General features: G+C 38.4%; 2 protein-coding genes across 3 annotated transcripts in view; one reads left to right on the top strand and one right to left on the bottom strand.

Moving 5' to 3' along the window:
- LOC124789644 (N-alpha-acetyltransferase 60) overlaps nt 1–9432 on the bottom strand; it is a 113687-nt gene extending 104255 nt beyond the window's left edge. The window contains exons 1-2 of one of the 2 annotated variants that reach the window (XM_047257075.1): nt 8882–9432; nt 8699–8807 (exon numbers count right to left, since the gene is read on the bottom strand). In XM_047257075.1, the coding sequence (XP_047113031.1) occupies nt 8699–8773 (75 nt within the window). In that variant the 5' untranslated portion in view covers nt 8774–8807; nt 8882–9432. The remainder of the gene's footprint in view (nt 1–8698; nt 8808–8881) is intronic. The other variant, XM_047257074.1, reaches the window with a different exon arrangement.
- An 11-nt stretch (nt 9433–9443) lies between these two features.
- On the top strand, nt 9444–17840 carry LOC124789645 (probable prefoldin subunit 4). Its single transcript, XM_047257077.1, has 4 exons — nt 9444–9604; nt 9737–9841; nt 16970–17086; nt 17174–17840. Exons 1-4 carry the CDS (start codon nt 9572–9574, stop codon nt 17324–17326), a joined length of 408 nt encoding a protein of 135 aa, XP_047113033.1. The 5' UTR covers nt 9444–9571; the 3' UTR covers nt 17327–17840.
- The last annotated feature ends 9365 nt before the right edge of the window (nt 17841–27205 follow it).

Here is a 27205-nt window from a genome sequence, read left to right as displayed (position 1 = left end):
TTAACATTATATGATCTATAAAATGCTGGAGAGACTTTATGTAAAGCAAACAGTCTTAATGTACTTGAGCATTAAACATTATTTGATGCAATGATCCAAGGAATAAGATTTCTTGCAGACAGATTGCAAGTGGTGTCCTCCCACTTCCACAAGAAAGTTTGAAGTAAGGCTAATTTTATAAGTTTATGTGATGAGCCTAATTCCTGTCTGTGTTGAAAAGTACACAGGCCATGCATGATATATCCAACATGGATCATGCAAATGCATTATAAAACTGGAACATGTATGTCCTATCATAACCTGGAGCTACATCTCCTTTACACATCGAAGTCAGGACAAGTGTCACCACATATGAGGCCCACAAATCTCACAAAATGGGTGAAATAGATAATAGTAATTGCAACTGTAGAACATTAAAATGTGATAAGTGTGGTTACAATTGACACAAAATGTTTCCACAATTGAAAAACTGAAAAACCTGTCACTTCAACCCACAACTCAAGGCCCTGAAGTATTGACTGAAATAAAAATCATCTACAAATAATAAATTCTTGCTGAATTTCTCATTGTATGAAGACATTCATCATTCAGCAAGCAGACTGCCTCCGCCCCCCCCCCCCCCCAAAAAAAATTAACTGAGTTGTTTGGTAGAGGTGCATCGGCACTTAGCAGTGTAATGGATTACATTTGTGATGTCATTTACCCAGTGCTGAACACTACCTTAGTGTTTAAGTCCTTCCAGGTGGTTAGACACCATCAGATTTGTTCTGCTGAAAACCCATTTTAATAGCTTTCTTTTAGGGATTTCAGTATCTGGAATGTTTATCTATATAAGCACATGGTCACTGGAATGAGGGTCAGCACTGGCTTCACACTCAAGAATGTTTATAAGGACACGGGAAAAAGACAGAATCACACACACACACACACACACACACACACACACACACACACACACACACACACGTGCAGGTGCTGACACAGGTATTCGCACGTGCTCCGATGGTCTATTGTGACACTGGTCTTGTTGAAAGTTTCTAGAGAGGTTTGGTACATGAGGCGCTCCCATATAGGATATTACACATCAGCACTAGTATTTACTACGGTATGTTGATGATTTTCACTTATGGACCGTCTGACAGCAACTGAATAAAACACAATTTTAGTGCCATACGCGTTTCGCCTTTATTTTCTGCAAGGCATCATCAGTGGCAGGTTGCGTAGACAGTTTCTTACATATTACGCTCCTGTTGCATTTTTGGTCTTGTTCTTCTTCCTATGAGCGCCAATTTGCTGTTTTTTCTGCATTCCACAGCACTATGCACAGAACGCTTTTTTTTTATTTTTTTTAAATAAAAAAAAGCGTTCTGTGCATAGTGCTGTGGAATGCAGAAAAAACAGCAAATTGGCGCTCATAGGAAGAAGAACAAGACCAAAAATGCAACAGGAGCGTAATATGTAAGAAACTGTCTACGCAACCTGCCACTGATGATGCCTTGCAGAAAATAAAGGCGAAACGCGTATGGCACTAAAATTGTGTTTTATTCAGTTGCTGTCAGACGGTCCATAAGTGAAAATCATCAACATACCGTAGTATTACGCGCAACTGAGGAGGACAGGACCAAAAAATTGAACTAGTATTTACCTTTCCTCAGCATAAAAAGAGCAAACTCTGTTACACACTCTATGAATATCTGAGATGTTTACATATTTTCATGGAGATGTGTAGAAATGTGCTTCTTGGATGTTGATCCACATTTACCATCATACCTTCACCATACAAGTGGTAGTTATATGACCAGAGTTTGGCATTTAAAGCTCTTCTTTTGAAGCAGATGAACTCTGTTCTAGGACACATATGCAATACGTGTGACTTACATACTGCGACAAATTCTACGGATGGCACTTGATTTCATGTTCCCAATTTGGTTAATACCTTCTTATTGGACACATGTAGTACACTGCTGATCTTCCTGTTGATACAAAGGCTAGTGATGCTCAGCCTATAGGCATGTCATGTCTCTGCAATCTTAAAGGCCGAGTTCTTAAAGAACACTTTTTTAAAGAAATTACAGATAGTGATCAACTGGAAACAAATAGCAAGGAGACTATTTGATCAATGAATAGTGAATAGCAGTCTGTAAAAAGCTAACATGGTGAGAATTCGTGAAAGAGTGAGAAAAAGAGAGAGAGAGAGAGAGAGAGAGAGAGAGAGAGAGAGAGAGATTGGTTGGTTGTTTTGGGGAAGGAGACCAGACAGCGAGGTCATCGGTCTCATCGATTTAGTGAAGGATGGGGAAGGAAGTCGGCCGTGCCCTTTGAAAGGAACCATCCCGGCATTTGCCTGGAGTGATTTAGGGAAATCACGGAAAACCTAAATCAGGATGGCCGGACGCGGGATTGAACCGTCATCCTCCCGAATGCGAGTCCAGTATCTAACCACTGCGCCACAGAGAGAGAGAGAGAGAGAGAGAGAGAGAGAGAGAGAGAGAGAGAGAGAGAGAGAGCAGCTTTGTAAACCCTCCTGGTGCATAACAAAGTATCTCTACAATAGTCCTAAGCTCCTCCCTTCTCCATGTCTTCGTTAATAATAGTTCCAAAAACAATATCGTTACATCTGTTTCTTTACTAATGGCACAAGAGCTTATGTGAATTAAATTTGCACAATAGCATTAGAAGAGGTCAAATTGAGTATTAAAATAGCTATGAGAAATGTTGAAAAGACCTAAGTATTACATTTAAAAAATGAAGCATATTTCAGAAAAGGGTAAAGAAGGTGATTTCATGCAGAATGAGCTCACGCAATGACACTGAGCCAATACAACAACATATACAAATTCCTTCGCAGAATGAAAATAATCAAATACTAATGAAGCATCTTGTTGTTGTGTTCTTCAGCCCAGAGACTAGTTTGATGCAACTCTCCATGCTACTGTATCCTGTGCAAGCTTCTTCATCTCGAAGTACCTACTGTGACCTACATCCTTCTGAATCTACTTAGTGTATTCATCTCTTGGTCTCCCTCTACGATTTTTACCCTCCACGCTGCCCTCCAATACTAAATTGGTGATCCCTTGATGCCTCAGAACATGTCCTACCAATTGATCCCTTCTTCTAGTCAAGTTCCGACACAAATTCCTCTTCTCCCCAATTCTATTCAGTACCTCCTCTTTAGTTACGTGATTTATCCAGCCAATCTTCAGCATTCTTCTGTAGCACCACATTTGGAAATCCTCTATTCTCTTCTTGTCTAAACTATTTATTGTCCATGTTTCACTTCCATACACGGCTACACTCCACACAAATACTTTCAGGAAAGACGGCCTGACACTTAAATCTATACTTGATGTTAATTAATTTCTCTTCTTCAGAAACACTTTCCTTGCCATTGCCAGTCTACATTTTATATCCTCTCTACTTCGACCATCATCAGTTATTTTGCTCCCCAAATAGCAAAACCCATGTACTACTTTACGTGTCTCATTTCCTAACTAATTCCCTCAACATCACCTGATTTAATTCGACTACATTCCATTATCCTCATTTTGCTTTTGTTGATGTTCATCTTATATTCTCCTTTCAAGACACTGTCCATCCCGTTCAACTGCTCTTCCAGGTCCAGTGCTGTCTCTGACAGAATTACAATATCACTGGCGAACCTCAAAGTTTTTATTTCTTCTCCATGGATTTTAATTCCTACTCTGAACTTTTCTTTTGTTTCCTTTACTGCTTGCTCAGTATAGAGATTCAATAACATTGGAGATGGGCTACAACCCTGTCTCACTCCCTTTCCAACTACTGCTTCCCTTTCATGCCCCTCGACTCTTATAACTGCCATCTGGTTTCTGTAAAAATTGTAAATAGCCTTTCGCTCCCTATATTTTACACCTGCCACCTCAGAATTAGAGAGAGAGTATTCCAGTCAACATTGTCAAAACCTTCTCAAAGTCTACAAATGCTAGAAACATAAGTTTGCCTTTGCTTAATCTTACTTCTAAGATAAGTTGTAGTGTCAGTATTGCCTCACGTGTTCCAACATTTCAACAGAATCCAAACTGATCTTCCACAAGGTCGGGGTCTACCAGTTTTTCCATTTGTCTGTAAAGAATTTGCATTAGCATTTTTCAGCATCTTATAATAAGGCAGCTCCAAAACTGCACTTAATATTAACACTGTACTTCGGCTAAAATGAAATGACTGTATGGCACTGACCCTATGTGGGGAAGTCTGGTCGCTGAGCTGCAAGTCTTTTCAGTTGACGCCACATTGGGTGACTGGTGTGTCGATGATGATGAGGATAACAAAACACACACCAAGTGGAGAAAATTTCCGACCTGGCTGGGAACTGAATCCGGGCCTGTTGTCAGAAGCACTGAACGCTTCACTACAGAGTGGACTGCGCTCAAGGTAAAAGTGCACTTGCGGTGTCAGCGGTTTTTCTGTTGCATGCTACAGATGGTAACTGTCAGTGTGATGAACAATGGGAAGTGAATATGACAAATCATAATCAGACAAGATGGCAAAACAAATCAGAAAATAGTGTTTCACAAATGTCATCGTGATGTCAAGTGTATGACATTACGTGAACGCATAATGGAATGTATTGTGTGAAATGGTGTCATATATAACAGATTATTTCATAAATTTAAACTGTACTGTTAGGACACCGCCTAACCATAACCTCAGAGATCAGGACATTGTGAAGATAAGACTAACAGGGGATACTGAATGTATACAGAGAAAGGCAGCATGAATGGTCACAGGTTTGTTTAACCTATGGGAGAGTGTTACAGAGATACTGAAGGAACTGAAATGGCAGATTCCTGAAGACAGATGTAAACTATCCCGAGAAAGTCTATTAACGAAGTATCAAGAACGGGTTTTAAATGATTACTCAATGGATATACTACAACCCCCTATGTATCACTCACAGAGGAATCATGAGGATAAGATAAGGATAATTACTGCATGACTCAGAGGCATTCAAACAATCATTCATCCATGCACCATATGTGAATGGAACAGGATGAAACCCTAATAGCTGATACAATGGGACATACTCTCTGCCATACACCTCACAGTGGTTTGCAGAGTACAGATGTAGAGGTAGATAATCCATAATAGCCAGATCAACAATCATTAATCTCGTAGTATCCATGTCAAAAACAAATATAGTCAATTCATATCTTCTGCCAAAACAAGTCATTAGATTCAGCAATTCTCATTAGCTACTATATGCTATCACCCCATTAGCTGTAGCCAACACAAACAAGCTGCCAACAGCAACATGCAGTGGAAGAATGGCTGACACCATATGTGCACTTTAGCCTGTACTTGGTGTTAATATCTCATCTCATGTATCACCTACAAATAAACAACACCAACTGTTCTTTGACAGCTACCATCCCTTCACAAGACATGCTCCCTTCCCCACAGTCCAGAAGTCTGGGACAAACACATCTGCTTCACCTACGAGTCCCTCCTCATCACCTACACTAAATACTTTATACAGATTTTAATCTCCCAAAATGCCCTCACAGATCTTATCCACATACAAATCTCCTGGCAGTATCTTTCTCTAAAATTCTCTGATTGATAAAGTCTCAGTTCCAATAACTCTCCAGAACTATTCACGACTCAAATGCTTCGACATATTACTCAACCAAGGCTATGATTTTCTCTAATCAGGCTTCAAAATGAGATCCTCTCACTGAAATATCCTCTCCAAGCCACCCACTATAGCCTTCAGCCACACTCCTAACCTCTGTAACATACATTTTAACCATATGACATTCCAGTCCACCACCCAACCCGAAGGGTTCTATCCTACAGTCTCTCACATTGTAAAACCTGTCCCACGCACCCACCATCCATTACCATTTTCTCCAGCATTACCACTGGTAAATTGTGCAATATGAAAGGCAGAACATGTGAACCTATGCATGTTGTTTACTAATTTACATGTGTTCATTGCACAGTATTTTAAATAGGAAAGATCACTACTAAACTGATTGAGTGCAGAGTGAACAAAGAATTGTCCATTTCAGGGACATTCAGTATGCCGTCACTGGGCATGCTCTGCAACACAATTACAGGGACTTGAGTGCTTACAATGTTACATGGGCTATTTGGTTCCTGCAGCCAATACTAGGCTCACTGAACCTCAGAGATAATAGCTTGGTCTCTAACATATCCTTGACATAACCTCTGTTAACATACAATCTCATAACTCCTATTATTATTACATATTTTATTTATTTATTCAGTTACTTTCTTTACTTCTTTTATATCTTCATTTCCCTCTCCCATTGCTTCCCAAATCATCTTTTCAGTTTTTAAATGAACTACTCATTTCACTTCTCAGTTCTGTTCCTTTATCCACCTTTATTCCTTGCTCTGTTGTTATACCATCGGTGAACTGAAACTTTGTTTTTGCTGAATGTCAAATTAGCAAACCACTGACTTGGCACGAGATGTTTGAAGTGATCACTGCCTCAAGTAGAAACTATGGATCACAGTAATTTAATGCTGGCCCCTATTTTGACTGGAACAGAGATGGGAATCTTCCTACACATCGGTTTGGAGGCCTGAATATGATGTAATATATCGCTGAAACTGGTAGTCCAATAAAATGATAATTTGGAAATTGAGATGGCTGAAAGCTGTTTGATTTGACATTCTGTACTGACAGCCAAGCTCTTAAAACCATCTGTGAAGCAATGGACAAATGGCTCTGAGCACTATAGGACTTAACATCTATGGTCATCAGTCCCCTAGAACTTAGAACTACTTAAGCCTAACTAACTTAAGGACAGCACACAACACCCAGTCATCACGAGGCAGAGAAAATCCCTGACCCTGGTGGCAATCGAACCCAGGCAAGCAATGGACATATAGAGACTTTGTTTTCGCTTGTCTGCCTGTTCTCACAACAGAGTCCCTCTCATTCTGGGATCTGAGTTACCTGCCCTTTTATGTTCCCAGCCTATTCCTCTTTGCTGCCTAAGGAAGGAACCAATAGTTCTGATACATAAGAATAGTTTTTCCACTTTGATGTGTGTCTACTGGCAGTACTGGACTTTGGTATACTGAAGGAAAGTACTAGCCAGATACTACATCTCTTTGTAATTTTATAGTTTTCTCAAGCGAATTTTCCTTATATACTTAATAAACATAGCCTATTCATTTTCTTGATACAATATTAGTGCAAACTGGTATGTAGAAGTTTTGGTGCAATACAGGAAAAAATATGTTTAAAAATATGGTTGCTGATGGCAGAATATCTACTGAAGGAATGTTGTGACAGATACCAATAAAAGTGACACTAGCATTCTGGCGAGCCTTTTCTTTAGGCCTATAAATATAGGCCTACACAAAAATAAATACAAATTTAGAAAACTGTAATATACTATGAATGACATGAGGAGCCATTTGCGTCAGTTAGTGCAAAGTAATATTCAGAAACTACTCTACTGGATTAAACATATAAAATACACAAAAAGCAGATAGTTTGTCTGGAACCCAAACATTACTCTGCTCAATAAAAAAAGGACAAAAGCATAAAAATATAAATTAAGTTGCAGGAAAAAAAAATCTGGATTTATCAACACATGTATAGTTTACGCAAAGCATTTTTTTTTTTTTAAAAAAAAATGGGAGACTGAATCATTGAGTTTAAATTTGCTTGTCCAACAGAATGGTTTCCATTTCATTCGGAAAGGGGGTGTTTTCCTTCCGTCACAAATATTATTAGTTTTTATTTCTGACTTTTAACTGGAACAAACAAGATTGGGTAAATAATCTTATATGTGAAACTTTCATATAATGAGTTCCAAATATTTTACCTTAGAGAGAGAGACCTAATACAGTCACTGCTCACAGAAATATAGTACAGTATTTTATGAATGGTTGGCAATATGCTGTTTATCTCACTTGAAAAAAAAAATAGTGTTTACTATGAATTAACCTAAAGTATAAATAATGTGTACTACACATGCAAACAAAGTTGACACTCAGCGCTGTGGCTGATGGGAGCGACTGTAAAGGCATTTACCGTTTACAGTCGCTCCCATCAGTCACCGAGCTGAGTGTCAACTTTGTGCGAATATTATTACTAAGCATCATCAGCAAATTATAGGAACATGAAACATATGTTTCATACTGCCACTGATGGAAACTTTTTAGTAAAACATGTTGTCTCTCTCTCAGGACATTCTTTTTCAGAATAATGCATATGAAACAAGAGAAACCTCAAATGGAGTGGCATTGTTAACAACAATATGCACTGTTATAGAGGCTGAAACTATACAACAATCATCCCTTAATACACTATTGCCTTCCTATGTGGTTATATTATTGGAACATAGATCACAATTATTTTATTATTAGTTATTAACTGTGTCAAATTGTTTTCTTAGTTCTACACTTCAACAAAAGCTGCAAGAAATACGATTTGATGCTTATCCATGTGGTATTATTCAAAGCAATACAAAAAAGGCAAAATTGCAGTATAACTTTTACAATGTTAGTTTTTTGGTTTATATTCATTACCAGGTAACAAAAATATGATATTTCATCCAGGACTTTACATTGTGTGACATTAAAAATAAGTCATTCGATGGGCAACACTTGTGCCTGGGTACACACTCAACACCAGACTGTCACTAAACAAATGTATGTACATATGCATAATACAAACCTCATCAAGATCTGTGGGACACAGAAACCGTAGTTGAAGATTTGTTAAACTGCAAAGGGGTACCGGTTTAGTCATGCAGGATTTTTGATTTAACGGATATCCAGCATACCTTGAACAAATTTTAATCACATCAGAAAATATTTTCTCGAAACAAAATGAAGATTTTTTGAGATATCTGCGTACCTTAAACTGTCTTACCACTTAATTCCGGCCATGAACGGCCCATTTATCAGCTACGCATATTTTATTTTGCACATAGTTTTCTTTTTAAACTGCTCTGCGACTGCTGATTCCAATTTTATCACATTTAGAACGCACTAAGTATCGCAGCAACATATATTAACCTTAAATGTCATCATCTTCGAATTCCGAGAAACATTTCTATCACTTCCTAAATGTCTAAAATTATTATCAACGTTTTCACAAACTGTCAAGGCCAACTCCAAACCAATGGTACAATTTTTATCAACAGTTTAATACCGATGATGTGACATAAATACAAACTGTATACAAACATTCAAGACACTATTCTACGGTATCAAAGATAAGATAAACATCGAAAACCTGCAAGTGCGACAGTAGTAAATGATTTGAGATACCATTAATAAATTGATTCGAATTTAAAGAAGTTTTTCTTTAACTAAAGAAGTCTGTCATAAACTAATAAATATCGCCCATCTCAGTATCGCCAATTGAAGAACCCAGGTAAAACGATATTTCCGTTGCCTAATAAGGCTTTGGTTCTTTTTGGTGTGAAGGGGAAATATGACATCTTCTCTTTATGAACATCTTTGTTCTGTGGCACATAATCCGTGGTTGAGGCGGCAGTGGTAGTGTTTACGATTTAATTGAAGTCCGTATTAATCGTGGGAAATGGCAAGCTCGAATTCGGCTACTTTTCAGCCGGTACGTGCGTTTGATAGATGACAAAATACTTTCTTTTTACTGTTTGTCCTTTCTTAAGTAAGTTCAATGTCGTATTTAGTAGTGTGACATGAAACAGTTTAATAACAGTTCCATATATTACCTTCGTTCTAGGATTCAGACGTTCACATCTCGTATGACGACCAGCAAAAGATAAATGAATTTGCTAGACATAATGCAAGGCTCGAAGATTATAAGGATGAACTAAAATCAAAGCAGGTGGGTCATATAACATTCATACAGTATTATGCTAAAATTAATTTAGATAATTTTCCCTCAAGCTCCATGTAAATGGCACACACTTTCCTGTACCAATCTTTGGGTTTTAGAAAATGTATACTTAATGTTACAGTCACCCAAGAACCGATCCTACACAGTTCCTATGGTTGATTATATTACACTGAGAAAGTTACAAATTTTTACGCTTTTCATCAAAAATTGATATTAGAAGTTACGTGGATGCAGTTCTCTCCAGCCTAACAAGTTTATCATTTCACTTATCACCCACTGCCGAATCCAGACAAAACAATATCTGCTTTTGTTTATGAGGTTTGTAGTAGTTTGACCCAGTCATGAAACTTTGCTTCTAGTAGTTATAGAGGAGCAATGATTTGCTTGCTCTTGTTCCAAAATTGGAGCTGGGCGCGCCGCGGTTTTTTACACCCAGATGGGCTATACAGTTCTTAGTTATTCAACAGTTTCAGTAATTTCAATAATATATTGGGAACCTATAATTTAAGTTACGAGGATAGTAGGCCTATTTTCAGAATACAGAAGTGTGTTATAAGAATTATAACTGGTGTTAATTCAAGAACATCCTGCAAATACCTTTTCAAAACGTGCACACTTTGACTACTACCCCACAATACAAATATCCAGTAATGTCGTTAGTCATTGCCAATACTTCTCTATTCATGAAAAATAGTTAAAAGCAACACTAGGATCAAAATGATGTCTACAAAGACCTCAGTTTGTTAACATTAGCATAGAAAGGAGTTAGATACATATTGTTCTTGTCGTCATCTTCAGTATGAAGACTGGTTTGATGCAGCTCTGCATGCTATCAAGATTGTTATTGTCCATTGATTATATGAGATGAAATAACCTTCGTTTAAGATGCATATATGGCACTGTATACAATTGATATACAAGCAATTTGGAAATACCATAAATATTGAGGCTGTGTGTGTGTGTGTGTGTGTGTGTGTGTGTGTGTGTGTGTCAGTGTCAGTCATTCAGAAGGCCTTCTGGCTGAAAGCCAGTCTCTTGTTGTGCTTGTCTGTGACTCATTTCCGTTCCGTGTCCTGTCTGTGAAGGCCTTTGCCCAGCATACTGGGCAAGGGAGCTCTCTCTGCAGATATGCCATCTGTGGTTGACCAGCTGTATGGGAGGGATTTTTTAGTGTAGAAGGGATGGCAGCTGTTGGAATGCAGGTATTGTGTGTGGTTGGTGGGTTTAATGTGGACAGTGATGTAGATGGAGCAGAGAGGTGGTGGTAAACATCCAGGAAGGCAGCACACTGAGTTGAGGAGGACCAGGTGGTGAATTGGATGGAAGAGAAGATAAGGTTGTGAAGGAATGAGGATAGGGTGCAGAAAGATAGAGCAGGGGTCTATTGTGGCAGGGATGGTGTTGGGACAAATATGGGAAATGACATAGGAAATGAGCAAATGAAGGTGTTAGTTAATTGTGAGCTGGTTAACAGGAAAAGATGCACAAATGTGTACAAATATGCAAAATAAAAACAAATACGAAAAACTGCGCTATAGTTTTGACTTGATACACTTCGAATGCTGTTGTCCTTATCACATGACGAGGTGGCCTGTGACCTTAAGTAAATATGTGAATCGGGCCTGTGGATCATCAAAGGTTTTCAACCTGGTTTTAACTAACAAGAAAGACATGCAAATGTTTGAATACTGCAAGGGAATTATACCTGCTGCTTGCCCCAAAGGAGTATATAAAATCCATTGGACATGCTGTCAGGTGTATATGTTGTTGTTGTTGTTGTTGTTGTTGTTGTTGTTGTGGTCTTCAGTCCTGAGACTGGTTTGATGCAGCTCTCCATGCTACTCTATCCTGTGCAAGCTTTTTCATCTTCCAGTACCTACTGCAACCCACATCCCTCTGAATCTGCCCAGTGTATTCATCTCTTGGTCTCCCTCTACGATTTTTACCCTCCACGCTGCCCTCCAATACTAAATTTGGGATCCCTTGATGCCTCAGAACATGTCCTACCAACCGATCCCTTCTTCTGGTCAAGTTGTGCCACAAACGTCTCTTCTCCCCAATCCTATCCAATACTTCCACATTAGTTATGTGATCTACCCATCTAATCTTCAGCATTCTTCTGTAGCACCACATTTCGAAAGCTTCTATTCTCTTCTTGTCCAAACTATTTATCGTCCATGTTTCACTTCCATACATGGCTACACTCCATACGAATACTTTCAGAAATGACTTCCTGACACTTAAATCAATACTGGATGTTAACAAATTTCTCTTCTTCAGAAACGCTTTCCTTGCCATTGCCAGCCTACATTTTATATCCTCTCTACTTCGACCATCATCAGTTATTTTGCTCCCCAAATAGCAAAACTCCTTTACTACTTTAAGTGCCTCATTTCCTAATCTAATTCCCTCAGCATCACCCGACTTAATTAGACTACATTCCATTATCCTTGTTTTGCTTTTGTTGATGTTCATCTTATATCCTCCTTTCAAGACACTGTCCATTCCATTCAACTGCTCTTTCAAGTCCTTTGCTGTCTCTGACAGAATTACAATGTCATTGGCGAACCTCAAAGTTTTTATTTCTTCTCCATGAATTTAAATACCTACTCCGAATTTTTCTTTTGTTTCCTTTACTGCTTGCTCAATATACAGATTGAACAACATCGGGGAGAGGCTACAACCCTGTCTTACTCCCTTCCCAACCACTGCTTCCCTTTCATGTCCCTCGACTCTTATAACTGCCATCTGCTTTTTGTACAAATTGTAAATAGCCTTTCGCTCCCTGTATTTTACCCCTTCCACCTTTAGAATTTGAAAGAGAGTATTCCAGTCAACATTGTCAAAAGCTTTCTCTAAGTCTACAAATGCTAGAAACGTAGGTTTGCCTTTCCTTAATCTTTCTTCTAAGATAAGTCGTAACGTCAGTATTGCCTCACGTGTTCCAGTGTTTCTACGGAATCCAAACTGACAGGTGTATATAGGGAGTACAAAAAGAAGCATTAACACCTGACTAAAGAAACACAAAAGCAGTTTGATCTGGGAAGCAGGGATAAATTGGCATTTAGGGATTTTCCTCAGACCAGAAAACCACATTCCGCCTGTGTGTGCTGCGATATATTGCACATTGATTAGAAAAAACCCTCTCGAACAAGACAGGGCATTTGGAAATTGTGCAACAGAGCACAACAGGTTGGAACTTGCTAGTCCATGCCGCATTCAGATGATTCATTCACAAACATCAATGTAATTCCTTTCTTTTTCAAATCTGTTTGTGTGGTCATGCATTGACGATCACAATACTTGAAGTTCAGATACTCTTTTACAAATTAATTGCAATTGTACAAAGTCAGAAGGGGTACCTGGACACCATATAGAATTTGCTTATCAACACAAGTGTCGTTGTTGTGGAGCCATCAGTATGGATTTGTATTGCTTCGGGGTGCTCGTAAAGACCTGTGTGAAAATTTTATCATTTATTTGTGTGTTGTACCTAAAAGGTGGATGCCATTGTGTGGAATAGTTTTTGTAGGTGTTACATCAAAACGTTTGAGGCAGGGTTGCCTTTCAGTTTCCATGGAATACCAGTTATTATCCAATTACATTGTTACTAATGGAGATGCATCCATTTAAGTATTTTATTGTTAAATTTGAAGCAACTGGTTTGATGTTGGTTCCACTTGAAATCTTTAAAAAGATGTTAGCACAGAGGTTGTTCCATTTGAAGTTAATTGGAGGGTATTTCAACCAACATTGTGTTTGTTGTAGAGGAGTGTATGGTTTCATCATTCTCTCCTTTGAAAGTCATTAAAGCTTTGAAAGTCATTCACATTTGTTAAGTTCAGCAGTTCCACTTCTGATGTATTTTCTTCTTTACATTTTACACATCTCCACTCAACAAAGTCCGAACTTCAGTATCAGATTCAGTGGTTCACAGTGGATTTGTGGGACTGATAGTTTCTTGTTATTTAATTTAGTTTCCCCTACACCGTTTTCTGCATCATAGTGGATGGGGGAACAGTGACCAATTTCTGGAACTGGTGTAGAGAGCTTTGGAACTCTTACATATGATTTTTCTGGTAATTGCAGAACACACTTATAGGTAAAGGTATGCAGGATGCCTTCCGGAGAATTTAACTCGCATTCCTGTCTCGGAATATGGTGCACTGTTTCCCTGAGCTGGACATATACATTTGCTACATGTGGATTAGCCTTTACATGTCAAGGTGGTATGCTCGTGTACTATACACTCAGTTGGTTATGTAAGGCTGGATCTTATGTCACAAATTGTTCATTTCCATGACTGATTTCTCAACTATTTTTGCACCTCTTTATAGTCAATATACATTCTTTTTTTACAAGTCATTCTGTATTACTGGAAAGGACATTTTGTAGCTCGGCTTTGCTGGGTTAGTTCCACTTTTGACTGGACTCAATGAGAGGTACTGGTATTTACTAGCAGAGTATTACTACACAGTCTTTTCATCCATGTATGATGTAATTCTTGAGGGTCTCTTTCTATGAACATGAAGGTATCCTGTTTGAAACTAGATAGATGCTATGGTTTATCATAAGTGCTCTGTCTGATTTGGTGTTGATACCTGCTACTGATTCACCCATCCCATTGAGAATGTTAGAATTCCTATGAAATTTCGCTTCAACGTGGTTTTGAAACTGAATAGATTTTGTGGTTTACCAGAAGTGCTCTTGTTTCATTAGGTGTTGGTAGCTGCCAGTGATACATCCATTCAATTGGGAATTTTTAATTCCTGTGGAATGTATCTGTCATAAAATCATGTTTCCTCCAAAAGGAAGTTCATGTCACAGTAAGCTAATACATGTGGTTTGCCAAGCCTCTATCCAATCATTGTTGATCAAGACTCCTGGCAGGAGAATACTTTATCATCCAGAGATCCTTGTCAGAAAATTTCGTAGATTTACCAGAATTGTGATCATCTTAAGTACTTTCATTGCATTTCCACCAAATACTAACATTTCTGTAAATTGACCTGGTCATATGTAATTGTTGTAAAATCTACCTGGCTTGTGGGCCACTGCAATCTTGCCCCCCCCCCCCCCCCACACACACACACACACACACACATTTGAACTTCTGTATCTCTCCTCGGTCTTGTGATACAAAACTCATATACGATGAACTCGTATGATGGTGGGTGAAGCATGCCATTACATAAGTAACCTGATGTTCCACATAGTTCAGTCATTGGAGGCCTAGAGGTTTTTGACCACCTGATGTTGCACCAGGCCACAGCATACGTACTTTGTTGTGATAATGCTAGTTAAAAGAGCTTCCAGTGCATGCAAATCTCTTGAAGCCAACCAGATTATGGTGCAAACCTTTTTATAGTGCATAGTGTCTGTAAAGAAGTTAAAAAAAGCAACATTTTGAATTCTAATGGTAAAATTTAGCTTAGGCCTAGCTAAAACAATGACATTGTTGAAGTTATTTGTGAATCAAGTGCATATGCAGTATTATTTGTACTTGTTGTATATTTTTATGAATTTTTTTTAACAGTTTAAGTGTTAAGAGTAGACGATTACAATGCCAACCAAAGATCCCCCCCCCCCAACTGTTAAACTAGAATGCAAAAGAAATTAGTTTTTGATTCTGCAGCATATGGCTCTATTACATTGGATGCTGAAGGTTCCTGGAGAACAACAAAAACAACCGTCTCAAAACTAGTGTAAGAAAAAAAAACACCAGCGAAAATTTCTGCTGTATCATTTCTGAACTCTAATGTGATCTGGATGTTGGGAGGGGGGGCTCATTAAATATATTTTACTTTTTTACACACTGTACTCATTTAATCCATTGTCATGTAAACCAGTGCTGTGAGACGTAGTAAAAATTGATAAATTAAATGTTTTATCAGCCAAAATCTTTAAGTACTTGCAGTTTCCAAAGGGAAGTGCCTCAACCAGTGCAGACTCATTTGAACGAAGTTGGCATATTTTGCTTAGATCTGCCACTGCTGATGATAAAAATAGTGAATGTACAAGTTGCTGATGGTAACACATGAAAGGGCATCTGCTTCTCACTTAAAGCAAAATACGTTTTTAGATACTTTGTGTTTGAAGTGATACGTTGTGTACCAGTTCCGGCATGTTATCACTCATTGTACCAGACACACATATTACAAATGTGACAATGTATAACTAGCAACAGTACAAGAAATATTAAGTTTTCAGGAGATAGGGTGGACTTTTCGGCACTAAATGTATGTTTTTTAACAGCAGAGATGCTTTCAGTGTAACAGATGATGGGTGTTAGGTATTGTTGCAACTGATTCAGTTTCCGGGACTAGTGTAGCAGGGGATACAACCCGTCGGCTTTGGACATTGATGTCACAAGTCGCCAATCGAGAAGCGATGCTTCTTAGTGTTGTAGCTCCCTTCAGTGGCTGATAAGTGTTTTTTGGCTTTTTAAAAAAAATCTCACGAGATAGAATAAACAGATCCACTTTATTAAGCAATCAGTAAAAAAACGAAACTGAAACATAACAGCAAAAGCGAAAATGATAAACTGCTATCTGGCGACTTGTGACGTCATTGTCCGAAGCCGACGGGTTGTATCCCCTGCTGCACTAGACCCCAGTTTCCTGCAGGATATACATAGTAAAAATACCTCAACAATGTAATATTAATAAGTTAATCACTATTTTCAGTTACCATTTGCTGGAATGAAACCACAAGGATATTGTAAAATTTGTAGTGTGTGTGTGTGTGTGTGTGTGTGTGTGTGTAGAAATGGACATTTGGAGTCGTTCAGTGGAGGTAGTTCTCCATCTAGATGATGTAGAGATTACTGAGTAATGCAAACATAAACAATACTGCTGTAAAACGGTAGAGCTCTTGCCTATGAAAGGCGAAGGTCCCGAGTTCGTCTCAGTCTGGCACACAGTTTTAATCTGCCAGAAAGTTTCATATCAGTGCACACTCCGCTGCAGAGTGAAAATCTCATTCTGGAATACTGCTGTAAATTGGGAATTTTTTGATAAAGATATTTTTCTGTAAAATTCTGTGAAGTTTCATTTGTTCATTAAATTTCTGTGTACTGTCAAGTTAATAGCATGCGAATTTACGTTTTTGTTACAGAACCAGCTGAAGAATTTGGAGGAGGCATGTGATGAATTGACGCTAATGGACCAAACAGAATTTGTTCCGTATTTTATGGGTGAAGTTTTCATCAATCAAGATATTGAACAAACAGAGGTACTTAGAATAATATAAGCTATATTTTATACTTTTTGAATTATTATTATTATTATTTGAATTTATTTATATTACAATGATTTCCAGAAAATGTTGGAGGAAGCCAAAAACAAGATATTATCAGAAACAAAGGATTTGGAGGATAAATGCAGTAATATAAAAAACCAAATGAGTGAACTGAAAACTTACCTTTATGCTAAATTTGGAAATCACATAAACCTTGAGGCAGATGATGACTGAGCCATTCCCTGTGAGAGATTGTTTGTACTTACATTTTCTTGTTTTACACTGTCATACATGGAGATATTTGTTTCAAAAGAACACTGTGCTTCATTTTTTGTAGTCCCTGTGTGAACTGCAGTGTATGATTAAACAAAAGAATTACCTCTCACATTATGAATACTGTTTCACTTTATTTTAATATGTGCTATATTTGAATTTATCATCTGAGAGGAGTGATGTCCATGATACCTTCCAAATGGGCTTCACATATATACTGTTATTTTTAGAAAAATATGTGCTAGAATAATAAGTGCTTAATAGTGTTACATTTGTCATACCTGTGCCTGTTATGCTAAATAATTTCGATTTGCAAAGAATTGTTATTCTATGTTAGAAAATTCATTTGTTTGATACTGTTGATTTAACCACCTGTGTAAATAGCTGACTTATACTCGGAACACTCTGCAATATTAATTACATTTCTGCATCCTTTTCTGTAACCTTAAAAAATAAACTTGAAAGTTAGTTTGAATGCCACAGTGTTGTACTAGACATTGTTCTCCCCCCCTGTGTGTGTGTGTGTGTGTGTGTGTGTGTGTGTGTGTGTGTGTGTGTGTGTGTGTATTTTTTGCAAACCACTGTGAAGTGCATGGCAGAGGTTATGTAGCTTGGTACCACAATAGGATTTCTTACAATTCCAGCCACACATGGAGTGCAGGAAGAATAAGTGCTGAAATCTATCAGTGCGTCTTTTCTGTACAATCCCTACAGGACCAATATGTAGGGGGCTGAAGAATATCACTGTATTCTTCACTTAATACTAGTTTCTTGAAACTTTGTAAGTAGGCTTTTATGGGTAATTGGCATCAATCTCCAATTGTAAGCATTCTCTTTGCACATTTATTACATTTACCCAGTACAGCCTACCCAATATCCAAAGTCTGCTACCTGCTTTAACTACGACTGAGCCTATGTGATAATTCCATTACATATCCCTGAACACTGTTATATCCAGATGGATGTAAAATTGGCTGATTGCAGCTGTGACTCATTGATACTGTAGTCATAGGATACAGCATTATTGTGTTTTGTGAAATGTAAAATTTTATATATCTGAACATTCAAGATCTGTTGTCAATCTGTGCACAACTTTGAAATCTTGTCAGTGTAACTGGGTATGTTTGGAGCTTTTCTTTGTTATAGGCAACTTTATGATATGTAAAAATCTGAAGCTACTATTAATATTGTCAGTGAGGTCATGAATATACAATGTAAGCAACAAGGGTTCAAACACATTTCCCTACGGCATGCTTGAAGCCACTTATATTTGTCAATGATTACTGTCCATCCAAGTTAACATGCTGCATCCTCCCTACCAAGAAATACTGAATTATCTTGATCTGGGGCTGTTTCTGAATGGTACTGACCAGATACACCACCATTAGCTTCCACATAAGGGAGGGGCAGTTACAGGACTCGATATGTCCAACTCCCTGCTCTCAGTGATTAGAAGATGGCAAGGGGATGCTGTTTCAGACCTATGGTGGTGGTTATCTTGGCAATATGGTCAGTCATTATCTGATCACTGTCTACAGGTGCTATTTAAGTTGACATGTTTTCCAGAAATATTCCTGATGCTTAATAATCCTTTCGTGAGCTAATGGAATGGTTATGGAATCAGTGAACCCTATATTATACCACTAACCCTTCTCTAAAAGTAAAAGTAGTTTTTGCCCTCATAACCCAAAAGACTGCAAAATTTGTTGCTGTTGGTTGGTAATTGAATCTTTTTCAGAGCCACATATTAGCCCATGATTGCTGGGAGGTTCATTACACTCAACATGAAAAAAGACTTTGTAAGACCTGAAGACTGTAAAACCAATACATCAGGAGCTTGGAGGTTAACATAGGTGATATGATGTCTCAATTATGGATGCTGTCAGGATGTTCAAATACAACTGGTTGGCTGTTCAGGGTTCATTTAGTCAGAAGCAAAATGAAATTGGCTTTGTGTTAACAATATAAAATAAAGTTGCCAGAGGGAGGCTAGCATTATAAGCAGTCCATCTAGAACTGCCAGTGTAAAAACTATCCAATTACATTAAAAATCCCCATGGATATTTATTAAAAGTTGTCTCAGGAACTGGAGATACAGCCTTAAATGCCTAGATCTCAAGGATGATTTGAAATAGAATTTCACTGTGAAGGTGAATGGCACATGCATGATGTGAATATTGAGATGTCATTAAGAGTGCAAACTCTGGGTGAGCTGCCATTCTGAAGCTATGCTTTGTCAGTGGAACACTGAGTGGCTCCGTATTGTTCTAGTTACATATGACTGCAAAATGGAGTCAAAAAACCTGTTATTTGAATGGGTGTTTGGACATTGGTAAAATCCAGTGCCAATGACAGGAGCTTTTAAAGGTTATTCTTCTGATCTGGGATGTGCAGAGAGAGAGAGAGAGAGAGAGAGAGAGAGAAGGGAACTGTGTAACAGCATGCTTTCAATGCTTTTGAGTGTTTGTAATTATTAATCCTCTTATGCTGATGATAGCTGTACAGTAGGCCCTGGTGTTCTATGGAATCATCAAAGAGAGCCAGCTCCGCTGTACACGTAAATGATGTCAGAGAGCACGTGCACAACATGAGACTAGAAACAATGGAATGAAGTACATGTGCCCTATCCTTCTTGGGTATGGACTTTGGATTGACATTGGCCAAATCCGATTCATGTATTTCTGCTGGTACGAGTTAACTTATAATTTTTGTATTACTTTTTACATGAAATAAAGAAATAATTTTACGTAACAAAAGCAAACAGATATTACTATGTCTGTGTTCTGAAAGGAACCTACAGCTGTGGTCTTCGATAAATAATGCTTTCCCATATTGTGTATTGTTGGTATACTGCTTTATTCTATACGAGTCATTACTCTATTGTAAGATCTATTCTAGCTGTAATTCAATTTCAGTATCAATTGACAGGCATGAAACAGAAGAAAAAGTAATAGAAGTATGCCAAGAATTGATCATTTATTGAAGATGTTTTTATATGTTACTTCACTGAAGATACACGAAAAATGAAGTAAAACAAATAAGGTATTGAAACCATCAAATGAAATTGGTCTCTTAACATCAGTTCTCGTAAAATGTGCATTGTCATCACATTATATTTTGACTAGCGCTCATGTAGTGCTGCTTTACTTGAGGCACAGGGGGACATAATGCTTGAAAAGGGTAAATTTCATCACAGACTGTATCGTACCTGTCATACAGGGAAGAATGGGTCGCATTTGCATAGAGGGGTAGAAATTATTTATTGCTTTCTTCTACAATAAACTCTACAAAGGATGCAATCCAGGTAAGTGGACAAAATTGTAGGATTGAACATCCAGCAACTAGATGCATTCTCCCTCTCTGAGGATGAGTTAGTGGATGGAATGTGTTTATTGGGTAATATGCTTTACGTGGGTGAAAAAAAGCTGATTTGAAAATGATGTGCCTTATGGTTTCAAGCATAATAGATATGGAGGTTGAGGATTGATGTGATGCAGTTGATTAGGAGTGAGAATCTTTATCTGACAAACAAAGACTGGACAAAATCTTGCTATTCCTTTTACTAAGTATTTCCAGCAGCTCCTGCTGTGATGTTCAGGGTAATTTCGCCATTCTAAATAGTTTCTGGTGTACATTCCCAACAGAATGAAAATACTCCACAGAGCACTGAGTGAGCATGGAGGAATGATGTAGGGAAACTGGAGGTTCTGAAAACAGTTAAGCAGGCTAAAGCACGGCTTGGTCAGGTTTACTGAAGTGAAATGGAAAGAGGACATATTTCTGTTCTGATAACTGTAGGGCAATAATGGCATCAATGAGTGATGTAAAAAATGTTAGTATGTGAGTAGAAAGATAGGACTAATTGCCATCAGCACACTGACAGAATTAGTCCTCTGAGGATTGAAATGAAGCTAACACCAACTATGACTGTACAGATTTAGAAGCCCACATCACAATAGAGGCTAGATGAGAAAATGAGGGACTAATGAAGTGTATTAGGAGGTTGAAAATAGTTTTCAACTGGTTGAAATTACCACTCTCTTCCAAAATTGCAAGACGAGGAGACACAGATAAGTGTCAGCTGGACTACGTCATGGTTAAAGATACAGAAACAAAATTCTAAAAAAGACATAGCCAGTTGAGGGCTGACCATAATGTAGTTCTGATGGACAGATGAATGCAATTCAGGAGAATAAAGAAAAAGTATACTGTGAAATGGAAAGTTACTGTATAGTATACAGTGTTGTGCTGTACTGTGAAAGGCCCTTACTACTTCTTCTTCTTTTAAAGACAAGGATGAGTGAGAGCTTTACATCAACTTGTTAGAGAGGTGTCTGGCACAAAGACTCAATGTATTTCTTGACATTCAGCTATTGTTTTCCACAGAATGGAGCCACTCTACACACTGCCAGAGTATGTACAGTAGCAGTAAAAGTTTTGAGGGGATAGGGAGAATCATGCAGTTTCAAAGTATGGTACCACCTGGTCGCTATTGTTTCCAGACCTTTGTTTGCGACTCATTGTAATGAGGTCCTCTGAAGAGTATCATTTTCCACATTACAGTAAGAACTCTTGCTCAGCTCAAGAGACAGACTGAACAAGAACATACCACCAATTGAAACTTTGAACCGTACTATCCAGGACTTTTGGGAATGACTTACTGAATACATACTTCAAAATGGACAGCACCTGAATGATGTGATTTCCAGTCCTGTACAACATAATTCTGAGCTTCAAATAAAGTTTTGTAATATTATTTCAGTTTTGCAATTATTTCAAATTTTCTCTTTTTCTCTGTGCTGCACTTAGTTTTGGTGAACAGTTTGTTGTCAATTACGAGGATAAAGAAAGAATATACAATGGAGTCAAATGCAGAAAATTTAAGACAAAATTATAGGGAATTGGAAGTTCTCAGAGGTAGTGACTAATGGCCTAAGTAAAAGTATTAGTAGTGTTTCAGTAGATGAGGAGTCAAATATAGTAAACAAAGAAACAATTGAGGCCAGACAGAGCACTAACAGGAAGAATAGAGGCTAAATTAGGATGAATGAGGAACATATGTTAAGGTACTGAGGAAAATGTGGTTTTAGGAAAAATTGACAGTGTACTGGAAGGTTAAATAGAACTTCAGAAAAATAAAATGTGAAGCTGTTAACCTACTAGATGTTGGTGAAAAAATGTGGAAAAAGTGGAAGAAATACATGTTCCAGTAATGCAGTCAGTGCATTAAATTATTTGAACAGAAACAAATAGGGTGTTGATGTATACATTTGAAGGTGTATAAACTTGGTTATTTGGATTGGCATAAAAGTCTATGAAACAGGTGTGTTACTATCAGATTTCCAGAAAAGCTAGCTAATTGCCACAGAAGGCTCATAATAGTACCATAAATGTAAATAATGTTGGGACAATGGAAGGTGTCGACGGAAGAAAATGCTGACCCACAAGAGCTTTACTGCATGTTATATATTTTGTTAAATTCAAAGATAAGAACACAAAGACAATAAAACAAAGCAGTTCATCCAAATAAACAGCATTTTCTGATGGTGCATGTGGAACTGTGTGTTACCAGCATGATGTGCATTTAAAAATACGAGAGATAAAGTGATCAAACTAATACTTACTAAATGAAAGGTTATAACTTTCTTCCATCAACCCCTTCAATTAATCTAACAAGTCAAGCTTGCAAACTGTTGACCAGAATATACATAAAAATTAGACATATGGATGAAGAAGAGCTTAGTGTCAGGATGGAAAAAGGTGCTGGAGGAACAATCCAGACCTTTTGTAATCTTTGTAGATGTGGAGAAAGCATCTGCCAGTGTAATGTGGATTAAAATGTGTACAGTCCTTATATGGTGGGGTTTAAGTACAGACAGAGACAAATGATCTACGACATTCAAGTGACAATATCAAAAGTGGAAAGTCAAGAAAAAGTAGTTCATGCTAGGAATGATGTAAGGCAGCTTTTGTGAGTTGTGACATGTCTTGTTCAACATACGTATGTAAACGTTGAGTGCAGCTAGGCATGGACCGACAGAGCCAGCTGGCAGGTAACTGACCCTGCTGTAGCAACTAATGGAAGTTGCATGCAACAGCTGGTGGGAGTAAAATACAATCAACTCAACAGGAAGAGTGCTCCGGTACTGGCCTTCAGGGATGGCTGAGAGTGTCAGCATCCTCCAGTAAAATTGAAGGCTATGCTACTGGTAGCATAGCTACTGACAGGGTATTCAAAGCTGGATGGACCTTGACAGAGGAGCCAAACCAAGGGTGTCTCACATGGGGCAGCAGGAACGACTCTATAGGTATAGGAAAGCCAACCCCATTAGGGGAATAACTTCCCTAGGGGATTAACACATCCCCACCCCTTCCTCCCATCCATGGAAAAAGTATGAAAATGTCTGGTAATCCAAGTTGGGGACTGGGCATACGAATGACATCTCCTAAAACGGAATCAGTGGAAGGATAAGAGTTGCAGGATGATGAGACCTGGCGATGAAAAGGGATATAAAGTAAAGTGAGGACACTTCAAGAGACCTGGCAAGTTGCAAAAAATTAGAGAAAACATGGACTGGTGTAGAGTGAAAGTAGTGTGGCAGTACAGGAAATATGATGGGAAGGACAAGGAATGCTTACATGGGGGAAATGTATACTGACGTATCATGGAGGAGGATTCAGGCCATCACAGTACTGGCTTTCTTAGTAGGTTAGTGAAGTCAAATGTTATTAGTTTCACAGCAGTTAGTGATAGGTTTCCCCCCATGAGTCATGGACCTTGCTGTTGGTGGGGAGGCTTGCGTGCCTCAGCGATACAGATGGCCGTACCGTAGGTGCAACCGCAACGGAGGGGTATCTGTTAAGAGGCCAGACAAACGTATGGTTCCTGAAGAGGGGCAGCAGCCTTTTCAGTAGTTGCAGGGGCAACAGTCTGGATGATTGACTGATCTGTCCTTGTAACACTAACCAAAACGGCCTTGCTGTGCTGGTACTGCAAACGGCTGAAAGCAAGGGGAAACTACAGCCGTAATTTTTCCTGAGGGCATGCAGCTTTACTGTATGGTTAAATGACGATGGCGTCCTCTTGGGTAAAATATTCCGGAGGTAAAATAGTCCCCCATTCGGATCTCCTGGCGGGGACTACTCAAGAGGACATCATTATCAGGAGAAAGAAAACTGGCGTTCTACGGATCTGAGCGTGGAATGTCAGATCCCTTAATCGGGCAGGTAGGTTAGAAAATTTAAAAAGGGAATTGGATAGGTTAAAGTTACATATAGTGGGAATTAGTGAAGTTCGGTGGCAGGAGGAACAAGACTTTTGGTCAGGCGAATACAGGGTTATAAATACAAAGTCAAATAGGGGTAATGCAGGAGTAGGTTTAATAATGAATAAAAAATAGGAATGCGGGTAAGCTACTACAAACAGCACAGTGAACACATTATTGTGGCCAAGATAGACACGAAGCCCTCACCTACTACAGTAGTACAAGTTTATATGCCAACTAGCTCTGCAGATGACGAAGAAATTGAAGAAATGTATGACGAAATAAAAGAAATTATTCAGATAGTGAAGGGAGACGAAAATTTAATAGTCAAAGGGTGACTGGAATTCGGTAGTAGGAAAAGGGAGAGAAGGAAACGTAGTAGGTGAATATGGATTGGGGGTAAGAAATGAAAGAGGAAGCCGCCTGGTAGAATTTTGCACAGAGCATAACTTAATCATAGCTAACACTTGGTTCGAGAATCATAAAAGAAGGTTGTATACATGGAAGAAGCCTGGAGATACTGACAGATTTCAGATAGATTATATAATGGTAAGACAGAGATTTAGGAACCAGGTTTTAAATTGTAAGACATTTCCAGGGGCAGATGTGGACTCTGACCACAATCCATTAGTTATGAACTGTAGATTAAAACTGAAGAAACTGCAAAAAGGTGGGAATTTAAGGAGATGGGACCTGGATAAAGTGACTAAACCAGAAGTTGTACAGTGTTTCAGGGAGAGCATAAGGGAACAATTGACAGGAATGGGGGAAAGAGATACAGAAGAAGAAGAATGGGTGGCTCTGAGGGTTGAAGTATTAAAGGCAGGAGGGCTAGTAGAAATCCTTGGGTAACAGAAGAAATATTGAATTTAATTGATGAAAGGAGTAAATATAAAAATGCAGTAAATGAAGCAGGCAAAAAAGAATACAAATGTCTCAAAAATGAGATCAACAGGAAGTGGAAAATGGCTAAGCAGGGATGGCTAGAGGACAAATGTAAGGATGTAGAGGCTTATCTCACTAGGGGCAAGATAGATACTGCCTACAGGAAAATTAGAGAGACCTTTGGAGAAAAGAGAGCCACTTGTATGAATATCAAGAGCTCAGATAGAAACCCAATTCTAAGCAAAGAAGGGAAAGCAGAAAGGTGGAAGGAGTATATAGAGGGTCTATACAAGGGTATTGTACTTGAGGACAATATTATGGAAATGGAAGAGGATGTAGATGAAGATGAAATGAGAGATACAATACTGCGTTTGACAAAGCACTGAAAGACCTGAGTCGAAACAAGGTCCCGGGAGTAGACAACATTCCATTAGAACTACTGACGGCCTTGGGAGAGCCAGTCCTGACAAAACTCTACCATCTGGTGAGCAAGATGTATGAGACAGGCGAAATACCCTCAGACTACAAGAAGAATATAAGAATTCCAATCCCAAAGAAAGCAGGTGTTGACAGATGTGAAAATTACCGAACTATCAGTTTAATAAGTCACAGCTGCAAAATACTAACGCGAATTCTTTTCAGACAAGTGGAAAAACTGGTAGAAGCCGACCTCGGGGAAGACCAGTTTGGATTCCGTAGAAATATTGGAACATGTGGGGCAATGCTGACCTTACGACTTATCTTAGAAGAAAGATAAGGGAAGGCGAACCTACGTTTCTAGCATTTGTAGACTTAGAGAAAGATTTTGACAATGTTGACTGGAATACTCTCTTCCAAATTCTAAACGTGGCAGGGGTAAAATACAGGGAGCGAAAGGCTATTTACAATTTGTACAGAAAGCAGATGGCAGTTATAAGAGTCGAGGGACATGAAAGGGAAGCAGCAGTTGGGAAGGGAGTGAGACAGGGTTGTAGCCTCTCCCCGATTTTATTCAATCTGTATATTGAGCAGGCAGTAAAGGAAACAAAAGAAAAATCCGGAGTAGGTATTAAAATCCATGGAGAAGAAGTAAAAATTTTGAGGTTCGCCGATTACTTTGTAATTCTGTCAGAGACAGCAAAGGACTTGGAAGAGCAGTTGAACAGAATGGACAGTGTCTTGAAAGGAGGATATAAGATGAACATCAACAAAAGCAAAATGAGGATAATGGAATGTAGTCGAATTAAGTTGGGTGATGCTGCGAGACTTAGAATAGGAAATGAGATGCTTAAAGTAGTAAATGAGTTTTGCTATTTGGGGAGCAAAATAACTGATGATGCTGAAAGTAGAGAAGATATAAAATGTAGACTGACAATGGCAAGGAAAGCGTTTCTGAAGAAGAGAAACTGTTAACTTCGAGTGTAGATTTAAGTATCAAGAAGTCGTGTCTGAAAGTTTTTGTATGGAGTGTAGCCATGTTTGGAAGTGAAACATGGATGATAAGTAATTTGGACAAGAAGAGAATAGAAGCTTTCGAAATGTGGTGTTACAGAAGAAAGCTGAAGATTAGATGGGTAGATCACATAACTAATGAGGAGGTATTGAATAGAATTGGGGAGAAGCAGAGTTTGTGGTACAACTTGACTAGAAGAAGGGACCGGTTGTTAGGGCATGTTCTGAGGCATCAGGGGATCACAAATTTAGCATTGGA

This window comes from Schistocerca piceifrons, chromosome 3 (assembly GCF_021461385.2).
Source record: "Schistocerca piceifrons isolate TAMUIC-IGC-003096 chromosome 3, iqSchPice1.1, whole genome shotgun sequence".
Taxonomy (NCBI): domain Eukaryota; kingdom Metazoa; phylum Arthropoda; class Insecta; order Orthoptera; family Acrididae; genus Schistocerca; species Schistocerca piceifrons.
Note: the sequence above shows the minus strand (reverse complement) of the source record. Positions and strands in the feature narration are given on the sequence as shown.